The sequence below is a fragment of the Siphateles boraxobius genome, unplaced genomic scaffold, assembly GCF_051911475.1.
Source record: "Siphateles boraxobius isolate OS27281-9 unplaced genomic scaffold, OSU_SipBor_1 35, whole genome shotgun sequence".
Taxonomy (NCBI): Eukaryota; Metazoa; Chordata; class Actinopteri; order Cypriniformes; family Leuciscidae; genus Siphateles; species Siphateles boraxobius.
This window is the reverse complement of record NW_027508975.1, coordinates 7,486,866-7,508,572: the sequence shown is the minus strand read 5'-3', so window position 1 is coordinate 7,508,572 and position 21,707 is coordinate 7,486,866. Positions and strand designations below refer to the sequence as shown.

At 40.8% G+C, this 21,707-nt stretch overlaps 2 protein-coding genes across 20 annotated transcripts in view; both read right to left on the bottom strand.

Moving 5' to 3' along the window:
• The window catches only part of macf1a (microtubule actin crosslinking factor 1a), a 180,707-nt gene that overhangs the window by 27,712 nt on the left and 131,288 nt on the right, over positions 1-21,707 (bottom strand). For all 19 annotated transcript variants that reach the window (XM_077196137.1, XM_077196151.1, XM_077196152.1 and 16 more), the window contains 5 exons: positions 21,514-21,643; positions 20,736-20,935; positions 19,699-20,206; positions 18,197-19,191; positions 17,197-17,697 (listed from right to left, as the gene is read on the bottom strand). In XM_077196137.1, the coding sequence (XP_077052252.1) occupies positions 17,197-17,697; positions 18,197-19,191; positions 19,699-20,206; positions 20,736-20,935; positions 21,514-21,643 (2,334 nt within the window). The remainder of the gene's footprint in view (positions 1-17,196; positions 17,698-18,196; positions 19,192-19,698; positions 20,207-20,735; positions 20,936-21,513; positions 21,644-21,707) is intronic.
• On the bottom strand, positions 1,955-7,595 carry LOC143702363 (uncharacterized). The gene is made up of 2 exons (XM_077196160.1): positions 4,099-7,595; positions 1,955-2,069 (listed from the first exon to the last, which is right to left on the bottom strand). Exons 1-2 carry the CDS (start codon positions 7,447-7,449, stop codon positions 2,067-2,069), a joined length of 3,354 nt encoding a protein of 1,117 aa, XP_077052275.1. The 5' UTR covers positions 7,450-7,595; the 3' UTR covers positions 1,955-2,066.

Genomic DNA, 21,707 nt, shown 5'->3' with positions numbered 1-21,707 from the left:
GCTGGATAGGAATTAACCTATATACCCCACACTATGTGCTGATTTTTGCTGAGGTTTCTAAACCTTATATTGTGTCTGAAAGCATCACGAGAAATGATTGTTCCATTTTTCGCTGAAGGTAAGATAAAATCAATCAGACAAAATTACAGCACCAGTCAAAAGTTTGGACATATGCAAATGAAATGTATTTTCTCAGGAAAATCTTAAATTTAATCTATGTATGAATTTCATACAAAACTGTAGCATTTTTTTTATTTGAAGTCAGAATATACAACAGTTTTGATAACCACCATTTGGTCACTGCATATTTCCTATACTTCTATTTGAATTATTTCATAATTTTGATGACCATGATATTATTACTATTTTGAAGTGTGGTCAAACTTCTGCCTAGTATTTTATTTAAAATTCATGTTGAAGAGTGAAAAAAACAAAAAAACTTTACACAGGCACATGTACTGCTAGACAAAGTAGGCTGTACATGTCTGATTTCATGGAAATTTCAAGGTAATATTTTTTTTTAATGTACTACAAATGTAGCATAGCCGAGCGTGGAATTCTTATTTGCATTAGAACCAAAGCATAACCATAAGAAATTCAAGGCTATAAACATCATAAAACAGCAAATTAAAATAGAAAAAAAGAAAAGATGCTATCTTGTCAGTTTGGACTTGATATCACAGGAAATCACAAGAATATAATTTCTTTCAAATCAATGAAAACATAGCCTCTAGCAACTTTCTTGTTCTATAGAGACTTCTCAAAACTCTCTCTCCAGTCCTACTCTTCCTGTCTTTGCTTTCACCTCCTGTGTTTTTCCGGTCTCTTGGTCCCTCATCCTCTCTTAAGCCGCCGTTTCCTTTTCAAAGGACTTTGGATGACTACATTTTATCTGACACAAATGTTTCAACAAGGAAATAATTTACATGGTTCCATTAATACAAGCTTATCAAATTAGGTTGAAAACAGTCAATGAGTTTACAGCATATGTAACTGCTTTGTTATGGCCGTTGATGTGCCGACGGGGCCACAAACTTCGTTCAAACTCTTTTGTTTGTAGCAGTCTTTAATCACAGGTGTTTCCCGCACTGTCTTTCACTGTCATCACTATCCAAACAATCAAATATACCCGCTGTTACCATGCCATAACAGTGCTCACTCCCACCCTGATTGCTCTTCCCTTTCCACTGTGCGTATCAGTTAGTGTGTCTGTTTACCTGACCGTCTCTAAAACTCTACCCTGGACAGACTCAAAAATGAGTGAGGGTTTCAGATGTTACGTCAGATGTTTCTTCTGACGCTGCTTATTTTGAGTTCTACCAGGTGTTCTACCATAGAGACTCTTTGTTCATTCATGATCAGGCCGTTGCAAAATCTTTTAAATTTACCCTCCATCAGCACCTATTGGAAGCGTGCAATTTTACTGGAGACAGCCCGTATCGGAGAGCAGCTCCAAAAGATTACAAAGATCTTTCCTGAGGTTTGTGGTTGACTCCCTCGGCTTTGGACATTGCGGGGGCGAGAGTCTGGCCCTGCTTTGATAGGACTGACATGTCCTTATCATCTGTTTACATTTCCAACAACTTTATACAGTGTTTGTGTGTTACTGCCAAATGTGGCTCTTCTTACAGGGCCTGATGTTTATTTCTCACTTCCTTATCTCAGTTGCAGCACCATCAGACTGCAGCTGGAAAGAAAAGAGGAGGATTTGAAGTGGAAGGAGGAGATTTTGAGTTAGTTTGGCACTGGATGACAGCCACCCCTCAAATCAGTAATTTTGTTCTGCTCTTTTTATCCCAACCAAGTTTAAATATAATGTGCTAGCTGATCCTGTTCAGTCCCTCAGTTGCTATAATCCTCTCTACCCAAATCCAGCCTGATAGGGTTTCCTCCATCTGATTACACTTGAAGGGATGGGGAGTTTTGAGAATGACCATACAGAAAGGCAGATTTGGCCCAGGCAGAGGGTCAAATGAGATGTGGATGATCAGTCAGGCTGATAGTAATGCAATAACCATCCGGATAGCTTAAGAAGTAGCAGGCAGTCTCTCGGCCACCCGCCACTGTCACTGTGAAGCAGAGCAGACACAGGCCCTGTCACGACAGCCGAGAGAGAATTTCAAACGCACACTCACATTATGTCAAGATATCTAACATGTATTTACAAAAAACATTCCTGTCTGCTTTTTGACTCCTAAATCTTATTCGAACACATACAGTGTGCTCACTTAGACAGAAGCAGTGCTCAAACAGGCAGATAAAAGCAAACGCATGCAAATGTGTGCACGAACCCATTTGCCTGAAACCAAACACACAACCGATCACTAAGGTTTGAGTACTTTGGAGTAAGCATGCTTTTTTAACTCAACGAGCTTGTTTGTGTTCATGTGATCCCCACTGCAATAAACAAAGAATGCCAAGATATACACATACTATGCGCCTGAAGACATTTCAGACAATAGTGATTATGAATATTAATGGATTAACCAATCATACATGAGAAGTCTGTGTTTGGGTCCCCATGAACAAAAACACACATTGCTTCAAACTAAACACAAATACACTATTAAGGAACGGAAGGATCAATGAAAGGATATGCTTGGATATTAAGACAAAGTGTCTGTCAGTACTGTGCAAAAGTCTTAGACATACAAGTATTTAAAAAAAAAAAAAAACATAAGCCAGTTATCTATATATTTTGCTGTATGCTGTAGTGTGTCAGTAGGAAATAAGTTTACATTTCCAAACATTCCTTTTTCAAATAGAATTGTATGTGCTCAAAAAAAAAAAAGTCAGTTCTCAGGTGCGTATAACAAAAGAAGTTATGTCAACCAAGAAACTAAAGTTTCCTGCACACTGAAAAAATGCAATCAGACCAAAAAATGGTCTATCAAAATTTTTACCTTTTACATTTGAAAAAGGTGGGGAGGAAAATTGGAACGTGTATTAAAAACAGAACTTTTGTTTTGGTCTGATTACATTTTTTTACTGGGCGGGCAACTTCGGCAAACATTCCTTTTGCCATTAATTTTAATAATACAGTGAGATTTTTTCTATGCACAAGGGGTCTGACAACAGCCGGTATGCTGCACATGGAGATCTGATCTCACCATCATCGAGTCCAACTGGGATTACAGAAAACTACAGAAAACTGAGACAGACTAAAATCCAGAAGAACTGTGGCAACGTCTCCAAGAAAAAAACCTGCAAAGCTAGTGCAAGAATACAGAGGCCAAACGCTGTTTTAAACGCAAAGGGTGGTCACACCAAATATTGATTTGATTTAGTTAATAGAAGTTAATTGATAAATAAAATCTATTTATGCCATTATTTTTTAAAGCATTCTCACTTTACAGCACGTTTAGTGCCTAAAACTTTTCGCAGTACTGCAGCTTTGCAAGTAGGTTTCTTCAAGTTTATTGGAGATGTTTGCTGCAGTTCTCTTGAATTTACTCGGTCTCAGTTTTTTTTTGTTTCTTCATGTAATCCCAGATGGACTCGATGGTAAGATCAGATCTCTGTGTGGATCATACCGGCTTTTCGGATTTTTTGTGCATATATAAACCTCACTGGATTATTACAATGAATGGCAAAAGGAATGTTTGGAAATGTAAAATGATATTTCCTACTGACACACAAAGTATTGTATGTGGGATAAAAACTTTTTAGCAAACCAACTTTTATGATTTATTTTCCAACAAAATGTTCTTCATTATTGTTCAATAAAAGCATGTTTTTTTAAGCAAACATACACTATGGGTATAAAGTACCATGGGAACACTATGGAAAACTACTGACTATTTCCAACTATTACCAACAGTTGTGTTGGCACCAAAGAAGTGAACAAATTACCCTTACTTCATACCCTATATCTTAACCTCTCTTTTCCAATAAAAACTAACAACAGTTATTTTATTTATTTAGGCCTATCGTTTAATCAGTCAATTAACATGCAGAACACATTTTGAGAGTTACTGCTCTAAAGCTTTTTTCTGGTCACCAAAAGAACCAGCTGGTTTAGAATAGTCAACCTGTAAACTGACAGAGTTACCTTTGCACTGAACACCTAAAACAATAAACTTAAGAAGGTTATTTTACCTTTGTGTCCAAATCAAGGTCATGTTTTAGTGGTGAGATTTCTTCCACAGATCTTGCTTCACAGGTGGCCTCAAAGTCATTGTCACATGATTCCACACCCTCCTGAGAGCTTGTCTGATTCTCTGCCTCGTTAAAAAGACCATATAAAAGGCCTGGCTCTAGTTGCTCCCACTGATCCCTCTGTTGGTGCACAGTGTCTAAGCCTGATCCATCTGAGTCCCATTCACTATCCCCAGTCATTGACCCAAGTACAAAGTCAACACCTGATTGGGTCTCCTCTGACTCAGAGTCCAAATCCTGACAGTCTTCACAGGCAGAGCCCCCATCAGACACAAGCCGCTCAGGGGCTGCCAGGTAAACAAAACTATCGGAAGAGAGAAATGCCCCTTCCTCTGGCTCAGGGCAGCATTTTGGGAGGGGGCTTGGAGGGGCTGATTCCACTGATGGAGATGGGGGACCATCCTGATGATACTGAGGTGGCACAGCCACAGCTAAATAAACAAAACTGTCTGTTGCAACAAAAGCATCACCATCTTTGCTTTCAAGTCCTGCTGTTCTTGACTCATGTTTAGTGGTAGTCATGTTCAGGGGCAGAGGGGAAGGTGGAGCAGATTCAATACTGATATTGGGAGAGTCTAACTGTGGGTATGAGGCATCTGATTTTGGTGTACTTGTGGTCCCATGAACAGCCTCTGTTACTTCCCACTCATGTGATGACACCTCCTCTTCAAAAAATACTTCCATGGAGACTGAAATCTCTTTTTTCTCTGATTTTAAAAAAGCTCCCTCTTGGTCAGAAGTCATTTCCATAGTTACTTGAGCAGGCTTAGAGGAAACTGTATCCTCATGAGAGACAGTCTCACAGTGACTGTTCCTAACTTCACTTTCTGCCTCATCTTCCAAGACAGAGCACTCTGGAGACTGGTGAAAACTGTCCTCAATTTCCACCCCTTCCAAATCAGTCATAAAGATGCCAAGATTTATATTACATTCCACATCTGCATTCAAATTCTCTGGAGGGGGAAATCCATGTTGTAAGGAGATATGAATGTCAGATGTCTCATCTCGTTTCATTACCTCCTCTTGCTCTTGCTGTTCATGATCTGATAAATCTCCAATGCCTATATCGGAATAACTATCTGGTCGCTCATAGCTCACAGTCTGAATTGTCTCAGATGGAACAGTCCTATCTTGGTGTAAGGTTTGAATGCCACTTGATTCAGAATCTAAAGCATCTGTATCAGCTATATTTGAAGTATTTTGATCATGGTTTTTACCTTCACTATTACAGGGAAGACATATTTTCAATTGGTCTTGGCTTTGGTCAATATCTTCAAGAGAAAAGCAGCTTTGTGTACATTCTGGTGAGTTTTGATTAATTTGTGTTACACGTGGCTCAGTCTGATCGGTGCGTTCTACATGGTATATGATGTTATGTGATGACATCACAACACAATCTTCATTATACAGTTCTGTGATGTCACATTCCTGTCTGGCATCAGTTTGATCTATTTTCACTTCAAGCAAGTTGTCACAGGTATCCGAGTATTCAGAAGTGTGAGAAAGATCCCTCTTCTCAGAAACAGTTGATTTGTCTGTGTCTTCTTCCAAACACTGTCTTTCCAGCTCAAGAAAGAGTTCGTCTGAACCTGCCTCTGAGCTGGGGCAGGGGGAAGCACTAGGGGCCTCTGAGCCTCCAAATCCTACAGGTGGTGTCAAAAGGGGCCAGTGGCCTGAGGATGCAAGTTGTTGTGTTTCCCAGTCTTGTAACTGTGATTCCTCCTCTTCTACCTCCCAAGATGAACCACATGTTTCACTGCTCTCCAGTTTCAACACTGCTTGCCAATTTCTCTCCTCCATCTCCAGTCTATCATCCTCTTCTTTCTTTTCTTGCTCTCTATCCATCTCATCCTCCTCTAACTCCTCCAAGATTCTGCGTTCATCTTCTTCAAAGCAAAGTTCAGAGGCCGTCTTCTCTCTTAACCCACCAGTAGGAGGTGGCCAGCCCAATAAACCATTCTCACCACCCTCCTGACTGATACAGGGAGACAGGGGCAAACCCCCATAATCGAGTCCCTCTCCTTTTTGCAGGAAAGGTGATGGAGGATCCAACAGGTACAAAGATTCCTCATCACTCTCCTCACCAAGAATCGGGGGCAGTGGTGGCAGGATAGGGAGAACCCTACCATGCCCAAGTGACCTTTTACTACCCCTCATACTGCGGGGCCAGGTACGGGCTTTAGTGGGGGGACAAAATACTGGTTTTGGAGGTATTAGTGGAACAGTGTCTTGGTCATGTTCCAGTAGTGGTGAATCTCGCTCATTATCAGAGGTTCTAGTTGCAGTAGTATCCCAGATTTGTGGTGGTTCTTCTGAGACACTTCTAACACACATTGGGGCAGTAGTTGGTTTACTCTGCTCGCCTCTCTTTCTCTCAGCCTGTTGAGAGATACTAGGACTAGGTTGTGGAGTGTCCGGCTGAGCATAAGTAGTAGTCTCTGAGGGTGGTTGTTCTTTTGAGGGAGAGTGCAGAGCAGTAGCAAGTTTTTGGGAGTGCAGTTGGAGTGGCTGTTTTTGTCTGTGAGGATGAGGAAGATGGGGAGGTATTGGGCTAACAGTGGGAGTGAAAGAAGGAGAGCTAGAGACCGGTGGAGTTTGAGGACCTCCAGATGAGACAGGGGAGTGTGAGAAAGGTGTTGCCAAAGGAGGCGATGATGTAGAAGGAATAGATGAGGCTAGTAAAGATGGCACAGGATGGAGAGGAGAAACTGGGATTCCAGCCCCAGACAGACGTTTCTCTCCACTCTCTCCAGGTGCAAGCTCTAAACGTTCTGCAAACTCTGGGTAAGTAGGGGGCATGAAAGCTTTCCAGGAGCGCCGATTTGGATTGTCCTTCTTGTCACCGCCCTGGTGCCTCCTTTTTGTCACAACAGCTGCCCCAACGGCAGCTGAATTTGATGCAGGAATAACCACTCCAGAGCCTCCTCCGACAGGTGACATACTCTGAGGGTCACCGGTGAGTTTCAGAGCATCAAAAATAACTCTTTCATCCAGCTTTTTCACACCTGCATCAGAAGGCCCTCCTCGTGAAACAAATACTCCACATATGTCGGCTCCCAAAGTCCCATTGCTGGAGAGTGTACTTCCCTCACCACCCCCTGAGCCCAGAGTGCTGCGAGAAGGCTGGCTGAGCTTTGAGCCTTGATCAATCTGCTCATTGATCCGCATGGTGTCATAAATTGAGCGTTGTGGTACATAGCAGTCCTCAATATATGCCTCCTCATCATCGCCCTTCCCCAGGCACCTGGGGTTCTGCCGCAAGCAGTCCGGGCGGCTCAGAGGTTTTCCCATCCCAAACTACAGCGCCCTCAAGGGGCTGAGATGGGATGGTTACTATTCCACAAACAAAGCCTGCAGCGAGTATTAGTGAGGTTCTGAACACACACATACAGTCATGCACTGAATTCTCAGTATACAATCTGTTATGATGCTCAACATCCAGCATAAATATCCAAGTAAGAAAAGGTACAAGCTCTTGATTCAGAGCTACATGTTGGCATCTGTACATGCAATGCTGAAATGCATTAGAAATGTCTCCTTTGCATGGATAAATCTGAGCAGCAACATATTAAATATTAAGAAAAATATACAAAAAGCTGGTAAGTGTCTGAGTGAGACATCCAAAATCCATAACAGGATAATAACATCCCTTATGGACAATATTCCTTTGTTTCCCTTCGGAGTCCTAAACTCTCAAAACAAGAGCAAAATCCAAAATCCTTTCCTTCCTTAATACTGCTTCCTCTCGACTCTCCTTCCTGCTGCCACAACAGGAAAAATCAATGCGGGGCTTCAGCTACTTTCACCATCTCCAAGAGCAGCAGCCAAAGCTGTATGAGGCTCCTTTTAAGGTGAGATATCCACACTCTGTTATATAAAACTGAGTTCGGCAAAGAAAAACAAAAAGTGCCAGTCAGGAGATTTTGTCTCTCATCTCCCTTTTCTTCTAAGAACATAATGTAGTAGACATAATTCCTTGGAAGTATTTAGAAAAACAAGGCATCTTGACGAAAAAAAAAAAAAAAAAAAAAAACCCGTAAACTTACTTGATAACACTAAAGATATTTAAAGAAACAATCATAAAAACCATAACGGACTCACTCTTCCGACAGTACTACCAGCTGGTGTGTATTCTTTATCAATTTCTGCTTCCTCTTTTTAATCCTATAATGAAGCATTAATAGAGCATGTCAGGAAGAGAAGCCATCTGTGCCTGAAGTACCTCATCCTTCTCTTTTATCTTGCCCTCTTCAGCAAACTGAGCACAAGGGATTGAAATCAATTAAATCTCCAACACTCATTGTGACATGTTCATTTCATATTTAAAGTAAAAAAGACGTTCTTCAAACATGAAAATGTTTTTTTTTTTTGCAGTCCTTTCATTCAGCACTTGGGAGAAAATGCAAGAGTCCAAAAGGTGTCTGTGTCCAGAAGGGTTGAGGGTATGTAGATCCAGTGAGTCCAGTTCAGCCAGGGAGAGAGTTGAGTCAAGGGACTTTATCCAGAAGGCAGAGACCCAGACAGAGCTTCATTCCAAGTGCTGCCTTGCACTTCAGGCACTGTGATTTCCAGACAATCCCCGGACACACATCCCTGTTCTCTTATTTTCTTCTTTCAGTACTCCAAACACAGCTCAGCTAGGATCCACGCAAGTTCTTCCTCTTCTTTTCTCTGATTTCTTCCTGTGCAGGCTTTCTTTCTCATACACGCTTTTCTCTGTCTGTTCTAAAGCCACTTCACAGCTGAAATGGTTTGCAGCTGCTAAAAAAATCTCCCAGTTTTCCTCTCTCGTTCACTCCCCCTTCTCTCTTTCACACACACATTCGCCTCTCTTTTTTTCTCTTGCTCTCTCTCCCTTCTTTCTCTCTCTCTCTCTCTCTCTCTCTCTCTCTCTCTCTCTCTCTCTCTCTCTGTTTTTGTTTGAATCGAGCTCCGTTTGTTCTGTTTCCTGCTGTGGTTTTAAAACACAGGAAGTGGTCCAATCATGCCGGTTTCCCCTTCCAAAAAAACATGCGAGACAAAACTAGAGGAGTGAGTCCAAGATAAAGTGAGTGGGAGGAGGGACCATGTAGTCAGTGGGAGTGACCAATCTGGGGATCTGACGTGTTTCTGCAGAATCACTGGATAACAGGAGCAGCTTATCACATTCTAAGCTCTATAGCAACCATCTATGTAAACGGTATTGAAGAAGAGAGGCTACATGCTCTCGTTAAGAGTTTTCTTCTTTCATGTGTACAGTGAGCTTCAATGATTCAACTGAGTGAATGATAAAGCTCATTTTCAGTTTGTAATTGTGATGTGATATTCATTACTTTGCTGTAATCTAAAACTGAATCAGCTGTGATAAACACTCCCACTCAAAAAAGAACAAATCCCTGAAGCAAACCAAAAACTCTAGAGCACAATAGATAAACAGACAGGAAAAGTGAGAGTGAAAACGATAACTAAAGTGGGAGTGGGGGAAAGAGGAGGGAGCTTGCAAGAGGGATTTAAAGAAATAACGGCTGCCCTTCTTTCCCCCCTCAAATAAACTGCCATACGTGGAAGCAAAAATCCCTTGCACACATTCCCTCTCAGTGTTCAGTAACCTCCCTCCCTTCTTTTTAAGATGGGCCTTCTGTAACAGCAAAACAATACAGAAGGACATGCAAAAGTCTGCCATTTTCACACACCCCACTTGTGCATTCCCGTCTGCTACTCTTCTGTAACATAATCCTGTCCGAAGAGAGCATAGGGGGCTGGGGGGTTGGGGGTGGAACTGGGGCCTCTGATGAGGTGCTTCAGGATAACATAACATAAAAATGAATGAACATTCCACCGTGAAGTGTCCACCAACCCAGACCAGCATGAAATGGAAGTACAAAGTGTGAGCTTTCAATAGTTTTATTGCACAGATCACAACTATGTCTATCCTACCTTAGGTGTAAAGGGATAGTTCACCACAAAAATCGGTCATGTACTCTAAAGCTGCATTACTTTCTTTTTTCTGTGCAACATAAAAGGAGAAATTTTGGAGGGGAAATGTTCTTTTCTATGCTATTACATTGAACAGGGACTGAAGCTCTAAAGCTTCAAAATGGACAAAATAGTACCATAAAAAGTATCATGAAACAGGCCAATACAACTTGTGCGCAATATTAAACAAATAGACTGATATATACATCATTATTCACTGATACATTGGACATTCTCTAATGAATCATTAACATGTCAAAAACTTTTTTGATGCATTCCTCACACAAAGCAATCATATGACTTCAGAAAACTTGGAATATAGTTCACAAGCCCGCGCTGAAAGGCTTTAGTACCCATTCATTGTGATTGCATGGAAAATTCTTCAAAATTTTTCCTTTTGTGTTCTGGGAAGAGGGAAAGTCATACGGGTTTGGGATTAGACTCAAAAAGGGTCAGTAAATGATGGCAGTACATTTTTAACTATTCAAGAAGCTCCAGCAGAGAATAAACACCAAACGCATGTCTGCCTATTCTTTGTAGCACTCTGTCCAAAAAGCACAAATGCATGCAGAAAAATACACACACTCAAACATGAAGTGGGGGAGGGGCTTGTTAGTCTTCAGATATCTAACTGTTGCTCTGAAACACCATGTTCCCCGTGGCCTGCATATCAAGCAAGCTAAATTCTCTGTCTTTTTTATAAACTCTTTCCCCCTCTGTGTCAGTTGGGTCGCAGCTGTTATGGCTGCTTCTAACACAAACCTCCCTACAGAAACAAAAGAGGTTTGTTGTCCCTTTTGCTGGTGCTTGTGCTCTTTCCCTCTAACCACATAAAACTAGGTTTCAGTGAGCCTTAATCCTCAGCGAATTTGAAACCGGACACGTGCATCCCAGACACAATTGGAGGATAAAAAGTAATGCAAAATACATTTGTGCACAAAACAAAGTAGGAGACCAAAACAATGAATGTAATCATATCCTGGCTGTACCAGTCTAAACCCTCTTCTCATTGCACTTCCTTATATCAATTAAATTCATGACTGCTTGACTGATGCATCCCCCACTCTACTTTTCCTCATTCTTTCAGTGACTGGTCATTTGGCCAGTCACGCCTGGTTAAAGAGTCACAGTCTTGACTCAGACAGGAAGAGGGAGGGGTTCAAACCCCAAAATCCCCTACACAGACTCTGTGTTTGGAACTGAACAGATTGGCATAGGTAAAGTGCTACTAGTGCTTTGTGTCTTGTACTAAGGCGGCCCAATTTAAAGACTGGTGGTCACTCAGCAAACAAGCACGAGGACTGAGAACATTATTGACTTAAAGGGCTATTTGTTGCCTCAGCAGAGCACCTGTTGATTTTATTTTCCTTCTTTATCTTTGTTGCTTGCCCACTACTCTTGCTACTCTCTCTTCCTGCCTGATTGCACTATAAGTGAAAAGGTACTGAAAGCCTCATCTGTTTGTTTCGGTTGTTCATTTACCCCCCTCTTCTCTCGTTCCCTTTGCCACACTGGTTACTAGGTAGCATGTCTCTCATTTTCTCTATCTCAGCAGTAGATTTATAATTAACCACCATGGCTTTACCTGAATGACTCAATGTGTGCATTGTTCTCTCTCACCACCACAGACACAAAGACATATGGAGTAGAGACAGGAATACAAACACTTCTGCTAAGAAAAAGGAAAAGAGTCTGGTCTTGCCACAAAATTAAAGCAATAAAATAGGTTTTGAATGTATGAATGAACACATCAGCACATAAAGCATTAACCTGAATCTTAACATTTAGTTAATATTAAAGCTATGTTATATAGGGAAAAAATAAACCATGTAAAATAAAAATCTTCATCACAACCTTGTTCCCACATTTGACTTCAGTCAAAACATTGATTATTATCTTGGTAATTATTTCCAAATGTCAGTGGAATAACCTTATTTACATTAAGTTCCTATTTCTGTTGGTGAGCTAATTGAGACTAACTGGAAGGGAAAGTGGGCTTTTCTATGGAATGCCACAGTAATGCACAACAGCTGAAACAATATCAGGCAATGGGAACAGCTAGAGAAAGCATGACATAACACACACATATGTGCATACACACTCAAATGCCAGTGTGTAATGTATAGAACCGGGTCAATTTAGAGAAATTAAGTCATCAGATTAGTTTTACCATGTTATTCTAATTTAATCAACCCCTTAGTTCAAAAAATAAACTGAATATGAGCAAACTGATATAAATTACATTTACAGGTGAAAGATGTTCCAGGGAAACTGCAGAAATGGCAATTACACTAGAATGACATCAGAGATCGCTGAGACATGGCACAGAAATGCTTAACCACAAAAAGTTTTCCGAAGCTACAAAAACATACAGTATAGTATCACCAAGATCATAGACTGGAAACAGCTAGAAACACAGAGTTATCTAACTAGGCCCAATTGCATACATGACAGAGAATTTTTCTAAGAGAGTCACCATGTTAATTCAACTCATTGCAAGAACTTTACATTACATTACCTTATTGCAATAGTGATAAATTAATTCTTCCAGGAAACCCAATGCTAAATCTACTTATTTGACTGGGAGGCCACAAGATTGATGAGTTAAAGGGAAACCCCTAAGGTTTGGGTGGGGGTAGGCAGGTCATGACAGTCTCCACAGTTGTTTTTGTGGAAGAAAAGCTGTGATCTCAAACTACGTAAAAAGAGGTCGATAAAAATAGACAAACCAGCAAGAGTGATGGAGGGATGGAAGGAGTAAAGGGAGTGAAGATATAAGTGGCAAGGTTGAGGACAGAGTGGACAACCTGGTTTGATTTAGAAGCCATTCCCTCATCCCAACAGCCCTGCGAAGGAATTCCCAGTTGGACAAGGAGCCCTCGCTTTACTCCAATCTTGCACTTCATCCGGCCCCGCTGGCTCAAGCCTCAGCTGCTCTGGGACAGAGCGACATGGGAGCACACAAGGGTACGTAAGGGACAGGAATTTTAAGGAGGGGGCAACCACACCCTGGTTATGTGTACATGTGTGAGTGTGTTTCCAGGGTTGAGGGTGGGGAGACAGCTGGGATGCCGGACGCTCCACACGGACTGGAATTAGAAACATTCTCACACATGGACCTGCGGACACACTCCCACAACATACAAACACACCTTCTGTGTCTACATGTCACCCTATAGCACACGCCTGCTGATAAATATGAGAACATATTCAGACAGGAAACACTGGACGACACCGGCTAGACATTTCACATTGAAGTCATAAGTGTGAAAAGCCCTGGCTCTCTCCAACCGATTTCCACAACATCTCAATACGCTCATTGTTGAAAAGCTAAACAATGACACTGACTAATCTGACACCTTCTCTTAATACCCCATGCCCCCCGCAGCTGCCCTGACGGAGCTTGCACAACAAAAAAACCTCTCAGACACACACACAGGATCACCCTCCCCTCTCCACCCCTTTCAGCAATGACATCATTTTGGATTTGGTGTCTTTGAAATGGAGTCTGGCTTGCGTGGAGTGAGGCGAAAATGAGAGCAGACTATCTTGTGGCAGACGAACGGGCTGCACTCAAATTTATCTTACGATGTTTAATTACAAAGTGGAAGACAAAAAGAGAGAAATGGGGCAGAGAAGATGGAAAAATGACAAGTGCTTGGAGCGAAGTTGGACGAATCCCAAGGATGTCTTGCTGAACGCATTTTATTCATCTTTCTCTTTTTCCTCTTTGTAATGAATGAGATCTCATCTCCTCAGCTTCCTAAAAATAACCTCTAGACGACTAATACATACAGTGGGGTTCAAAAGTCCACTTGTGAAAATGCTTCTATTGTGCATTTTGTTACTGTTACAAATTATATTCATGCAGCATAACATTAACAGCAGTATAATAATGTTAGAGAAAAATATATATTTTTTATATCTTAGTACTTTGCTTTATGAAAATATATAATATACAATGAATAAAGAATATAATAAAAATAAAAAATAAATAATTTATACATTTTATATTTATATTATTTTTACTGTTATATCTCACTTTGTTACTTGTACCATCTTCAAGAGTTTGAGATACGTGGCTGTCTCCATTTCAATCCAATATTGAGCAGTAATTTTCCACTGTCTTTTTTATAATACCACTGACTGAATTTGTGCTGATCACAGTCAGCCTGAGCATTGAGAAAGACAATTAGGATTATTCAATAAACTCAATTCAATAATTTTTTTAAAAACTATATTTTAATATGTTGTTAATTTTATTTGTTTTAATTTTATATGGATGTTAGAATAGTGTAACCAAGATTTTCAACATCAACATGTCTGAAGCCCATTGTACTTTATATACTGTGCTGGCTTTGACTTCATTCTTGAACTCCACTTCACGCGTATTGATTAGACATGCACTTGAGCGTCACTGTTGACCATATCGACAACACCCACTTATTCTTTGTCCTCTATTCAGCCCCTTTTACTGTCTGTCTGCCTGTGCTGTGCTCTTAATCACATCTATACAACCTGCTTTCATTTAGCAACCATGAGAGAACTAGAGAGAAAGAAAGAAAAGCAGAAGAAGAGAAAATGGGTGATGTAGTGCTTTCAGTCAACCATATTGTTAAAAATTTGATTGAGAGCTTTATTAGACCGCTACGCCTAGATGAGGCAGGAGTAAAGCTATGAGACAAGAAAGCGGGTAGACATGACAAGCAGTGGAAAAACAGAATACTCAAAAATGGAAAAAGTGTGTGGAAAGACTTAAAGACTTCCTCAGGTGGTGTAGGTTAATGAGGATAGGAGTTGAAAAGTCTTTTCACCAATGCTACATTTATTATAATAATAATAATAATAATAATAATAATAATAATAATACAGTAAAACAGTAATATGGTGAAATATTATAACAATTTAAAATGTAATTTAATCCTGTGATGTAAAGCTGAATTTTCAGCATAATTACTCTTCAGTGTCACATGATCTTTCCGAAATTATTATAATATACTGATTTGGGAAAAAAAAAATGTATTATTGAATAATTGAATAATATTTTTTTGTGAAAACCATAATATTTTTTTCAGGATTTTTTTGATGAATAGAAAGTAAAAAAAAATTCTATTTGAAATAGAAATCTTGCATTATAAATGTCTTTACTGTCACTTTTGATCAATTTAATGCATCCTTTCTGAATAAAAGTATTTAATTCTTTAAAAAAAAAACATTGACCCCAAACCTTTGAACACTACTAGTATATATAAATCTGCTAGTGTATTTAAAACTATTTGATTGTTTTCACTCTTCACATGACTGATATACAGCAAAGTGTCCCCAGCTCTTTTGTCTTTTTTCCCCCTCCCTTTTTACGCTTCCATATTGACACAGTGGGCTGACACAGATTAGTTGTGTGGTCAGATTTATCTCAGTGTCCATCACAGTGGTGACATCATTAATGAGCTCTCAGTGTTAGCACTGAACAGAGGGATGCAGTACTATGAAAAAACAAAACAAAACAAAAAACACAATGGAAGATTTACATCGCATCGCATGAAATTATAAAGTCTCTGGAAAACACAAATGACACAATGCCAAATTTCACCCTTTCTCCCGAATTCCAAGAACTTCAAAAAGTCTTTGATGATAGATGTTGCCATTTAAAATCTTCAAATGTTCAGTTAAAGGTCACTGGACTACTTCAATAGCACTGAGTCTTTCAAACTACTCATACTGTTGTTGCTGAGCAATCAAACATGGCAGAGGAAGGAATGATTCAGTCTCAGCAAGACATATTTTCTATAGCACTGATTCACTCTCCTGCTCCTGGAGGTCTCGGACGCCCACTACATCCGTCATTTCCTCAGCTCCATTCCTTCCCACTTCCACCTACACCTCTTTACTCTCACACTCTCCTTTCTTTCACCACCCTCAAGAGGCATGAGTAAGAGAGATAAAGATATTTCATCAGACGTATGGGAGGAAAGGTGAACTCGAGCAGCCCACTCTAAGTAAGAGCCGACATGTCTCACCTTATTCTCTCGCCACCGTCACAGAGAGGATAGGAGGAAAACAGCAAGAACACGTTGGGAAAGGAGGATTTATCAAGGGATGGTGCTTTCACCCTACAGTAATACAAATATTTAAAGTACCACACAGATCTTGACTCTTCTAAACACACATTTGAGGGGCAATAGCTCAGAGTGTGCAACTGAATTCAGATTGCTCTGTAGGTTTTAAGCTGCAAATGGATCCACCTGAGAGATTGCATAGTAAATGAAAACATTCCTGTTTTCATTCCACAACAAACATTCCACAACAAACGTGAGCCTAATGAAGCTGCATTATTGATCAAAAACCGAAATCACTATATGGCTTAGTGTGATTATTAAATTGATATTAATTTTATAAAAACCATTAATATTAGTATTATAATTTTACTGTAAAATTAAATGATTACTATTATTTTTCTTAAATAGTAATTTGTTTTATGAAAATCTGTGAAATATTACAATAGTAATATTCATTTTTTGTTTAATATTTTTAGTAATAATAAAAAATAAATTGTCCGAATTGTGCATCCCCACACAAACAAGCTCAGCAAACCTAGAGCTTTTTTTCTAATCGCATTTTAAATAGCAATCACAATTTTTTATCAGAAAAATCTAAATTTGATTCCCCCCCCCCCTCCCACATCGTGCAGCCCTGGCCTCATGTGATTTACACAATTAGGACATGTTCCTTGATCAAAATCATTTGCTGGTTCTGGAACATCATCCAGCATCATCTGCAAAACTTTGCACACTGACTTTAGGGGTAGGGTGGTTGATTCAGGAACACGTCATACTTCGGCAAACCACATTGTGCATGACGAGGGCTTTGCTCGACCTTGTTTAGATATTGAAAAAAACCAAGACTGTGCCACATGAGCTCATGCTTAGGTAGGCGGGTTGAGCCCCTCTGAGACTGAAGCCTTAGAACCTCCTGTGGCATATGAATATTGTTAGCTAACGGTGGTTAGCGCACAATGGAATCTGTTATTGCAAATTAAAGCTACAGTACACACAAAAGTAGACAGTTTGCTAAACATTTTCCTACCTTGAATTCTTGAAGTTGCTGTTTAATGACCTCAACTTCTGTCCCCACGACGGCCTGTGTGTTCAGCACCTCCTCTGCTCGCCCCAACAACCCCTGTAGGTCAGACAGTCGGGTGTAGAACTCCTTAACACGTTCTTCTGCTGCTCCTATGAGTGCCAGGCGGTTCTGGCCTCGCTCTGTCAGCTTGCCTGCCTGTCGGTTTAGGGCTTCGGTTTCTCTCCTGAGGGCCAGAAGATCAGGAGAGCTCCCCTCTCTACGCAGCATAGTTGTGCATTCCCCACCATGACCCTCCAGCTCGGCACGGAGGGCATCAAGTCGGCTCAGGAAGCCCCTGACAGCGTCAGCCTGCGAAGCTAAGGAGTCAGCATCTCGTCCCACAGGGCTAAGGCTGTCCAGCTCATCATCCAAATCAGCCAGGCGGGAGAAAATGTCTCGAACATGTGACTGGACCTCTCCCACTCCCTGCAACCGGGACTCCAAGGATGAGCAGCATTGCTCAGTCTGTGGGGGAAAGAAAGGGGACACATGCAGGTAAATATAGCTGAGATTGTAGGCCATTTCTACTATGCAATGGTATTTCATATATATGATTTCATATTTGACGATCTTTACACGGTTATTGAATCAACACCGAACTGACCTCAGCTGAACAGTGACACCATTTTATTTTTAGAAGTGCTTTACAGCAGATTTGAACTCTGTCTGCATAATTGAATAGATAAGGATAGCAGTATATATAAGTTAAGAGTTCAAAAGGTATTGCATAACAGGAATGGTAATGTTAAACTTCTGACTACAAACTATTAAAAATGAATAAGAAAAATCTGGACCAACAGTAAAAAAAAAAGACTTGTAATAGTCATATTTAGCATATATGGCATGAGCACAGACATAAACTACAGATCAGGTTTTATATATATATATATATATATATAACATCCCAACTACTTTGAGTCCTGACACATTCCAGAGGCTGCTGATCATGTGCAGATTCTCTCACCTTCTCAGTAACTTCTTCAAACTCTTTTTCGGTATCACAAGCCTGCTGCATTAGCCTCTGGCCGCCATCTTCGCCGGCCCCGGATATCTCGGGTGCGTCCTGCAACAGTCCCTGAGCCAGGTTTCGCAGGTACACCACCTGTGGCTGTACAGAGTTTAACAGTTCCTGTTGGCTACGCAAACGCTCCAGGCTTTTGTTGCTACAAGCTTGTGGCCCAAGTGCCTCCTGAACCTCGATCTGATGCTTGGCTGCTTCGAGCCTTCTCTCCACAGCCAGTCTGCCATCTTCAAACTCTTTCAGTCTGCCTCCCAATTCCTCTAGCTGAGCCGTGCGTCCCTGTAGTCGCTCAGAGAGGCTGTCTATCCTGCGATTAAGCTGAGCCTTTTCATCCCTCACTTCCTCTTCACCAACACAGCTCTGCTCCAGCAGCTGATCTGCTGCTGTGTTCAGAGACTCTAAGAGGGGGCGACGACGATCTAAGTCCAGACTCAACTGTCTAGCCTTTTGCAAAGCCTCGTCTAAGGCGGCAGGATCCAGCGATGGGTGGATTTCTGACTCCCTTTCCTCACATTCTGCAACCCAAGGTACAAGCTCGTTGCAATGTTGTTGGTACACCTCAGCACGGGACAGCGTCTCTTTTATTCGACAGTGTTTCTCAGTGGTCTGTTGGTTCATGGCCTGCCAGTCTTGCCGTAAGGTTTTTAATCGAGTCTGTAGGGCTAATCGCTCATCTCCAGCAGGAAGGGATGCCAGTAGAGATGCCCCCTCTGCCTGGATGAGCTCATAGGATCCACGTTGTTGTGCCATGGCTCGCTGGAGATCCTCTTGTTGGGCAAGAAGAGTTTTCAGAGTGTCAGGTTGGCAGGGGAGAGCTTCAGAAATACCAGCTGTGTGACTCCCAGCCTGTCCATCCAACCAGCCACGAAGCTCGTCAAACATCTGTTGGAACTGTTGAGTGCTGGACAGGGCAGCCTGCAGCTGAGACAAGCCATCAGCTGAAAGACAGCAGTGAGAAGGATGGTTACTATTATATACAGTACATGCACAATTATGGCAGGGTCAAAGATTATTGGGGTTTGGAGCAAAAATGCCACCAAAATTAACAGAAATGCCTCTGCACAGTTAAACTATATCAATTACAACTTAAGTTTATATATTAATAAATAGAATTATCAATACATTTATGTAGTCTATTTACATTATGTAGTTTTTGTATAAATACATGTATTCGACCTTTCCGTAAACATGAATGCCATGTCAGATGCAGCTTCTTTTCTACCTTTGCAGTGTAAAATGGCTTTTGTTAATGTGGATAACATTTTATTGTTAACAGTCTATAGTATTCTAATTGATTTAAATAATTGGTCAAATATAAGTATTTAAAATAAAAGACAACACAAATACATTTAACAAGGTAATTTTATTCAAATTCCAGTGGACAAATATTGGCCCTTAATGGAAAAGTTAATTTCCGATACTGCATTATGCTAAATGTTACTCACCGGCACGTTCTTCTAGGTTCTTGAGGGGGCCGCTCACACTCTCCAGTCTCTTGTGTAACTCATCTCTGAGATACGGTTCGGCCACAATTGTGCTGAGCTCCTCACACAGCTGCTCAGCCTGGGCCAGTTGACCCCGTGTCTGTTCCAGCTCAGAGCGGATCTCCCCTGTTTCCTGAAGCCTACGGCGTAGGGCTTCGGGTTGAGCGCTTAGAGAGGCATGCGCATCTAGCCTTTCGCCTAGATTTGCCACCCTCTGAGACAGCTCCCTGAGAAGGGCCAGGTAGTGCTCGCTGGTTCCCTGTGCCTGGTCGATCTTCTGCGAGCGGCCCGTGAGACGAGAGGTGAGGTCTCCCCACTGCTGTGAAATGTCTGCCAGCTCCTGCCTCACCTCCTCTAGGTCCTGTTCATCTCTAGAACCCTCGTCTCCAGTCGGAGAGAGGATTCCCTCTGCTGCCTGAGTCAGCTGGTCAAACTGGGGTTGCCGTGTCTCAAACTCACGTAGCATGAACTGACGGGATAAAGAAATAGATTTAACTTGGCTACTGGTGTTGAAAGCAATAAATTGAGTACAAAATGTAAAAAAAATGTAAATGTCAATGAAAGGCATGATATTGATTGAAAAATTAAAGAACAGACGTCCACACACTGGATAGATGTCAGCACAGCTTAAGAAAGTTTATTATTAATAAAACAGCACAATGTTTTGACCAGTCAAGGTCTTCATCAGAAACAACTCTTTATAGGGACAGGTGATATCCAATGATAAAAATGTTTTAATAAACATTTACATGAACTATTCTTCAGAACATAAACTAAACCTTATCAGTAAGGGTATCTAAATTGTTCTTTTGAAGTAGGACTACATTTAAAGGTGGAACTTTTCTATGGTACTCTACAATGTAACACTTTCAATGTTTTAGATTGTATTTAACAAACTGTATTTAATGAGGCCCCTATACTGTAATGGTTATAGATTTGTTGTCCAGGAGAGTAATTTGGTTGACAAAACAGGAAGATATCATTAAAAACCTGTTTACCTGCACTTGCTGTTTCTGTGTGTTGAGCATGTTGGGGTCGATACTCAGTGGGCCTAATACACTCATCATCAGCTCTTTCTCTCGTAGCCATGGTCCTAATTGACTGGCTGCTGCTGCAAAACTACCCAGCCTATCAGCACACGCCTCCAATTCAGTCTGCCTCTGTGCTGCATTCTGATTGGCTTTCATCCACCGTGAATCTACAAGAGAGAGCAATATTTAGAAAAAATATCACAAAGACCAATTTTAATGATTTAGAAATCATGAACTTAGATACTAAACATAGCAAGAACCACAGAGAATTATGATAATGCACACAAAGCAATATGGTTCCCTTGATTTCCTGTTCATTCAGGCAGACTTTTTTTTTCTTTTCAAAGAGCATTTTTGTTCATTTCTCGTGACTCCCAGAAAGGACTGGTCAATTGTCTGAGATTTGTTTAAATTGTCTGATATTTGTTTAAATGAAGCACAATGGATAAAAGAAATTCCCTGAACAGGTTGCACTTTGACAACAAATGAAATGCTTTAACATGTTTTATAGCAAAAGTTCAGGATATTTGATCTGGAAAAGACAAGATCAGAGCTCTTCTTGGACATTACATTATTTTCAGCCTTCCATTTTCTGCACCAACCTCTCACCTTGTGACCAACACATGAATATTAATGCACCATTGTGTCGCTAGTTAGTTATTGGCATAGGGACAAAGTCCAATAAATAGAAATGTATTAAAAACACTGTATGCAAGGACACCACATTTAAAAACACTTCACTGACCTATGTCTTCAAGCTGATGTTTCCACGTCTCAGCTTCAGGAGACTCTGGATTATCTTTTATTAGCTGCTTCAGAATGTTCTTGAGATCCTCCACTTTCCCAGAATGCTCGGCAAGCTCAGAAAGTAAAACCTGGACGCAGATACCTGTCTGTCAGCTCTTTCACAAGGTAATCACATGGAATCAAATGTTTTTT

Bases quoted from the DNA above. Each gene is read 5' to 3' on its own strand.
- LOC143702363 (XM_077196160.1), bottom strand. From the start codon at position 7,449: ATGGGAAAACCTCTGAGCCGCCCGGACTGCTTGCGGCAGAACCCCAGG.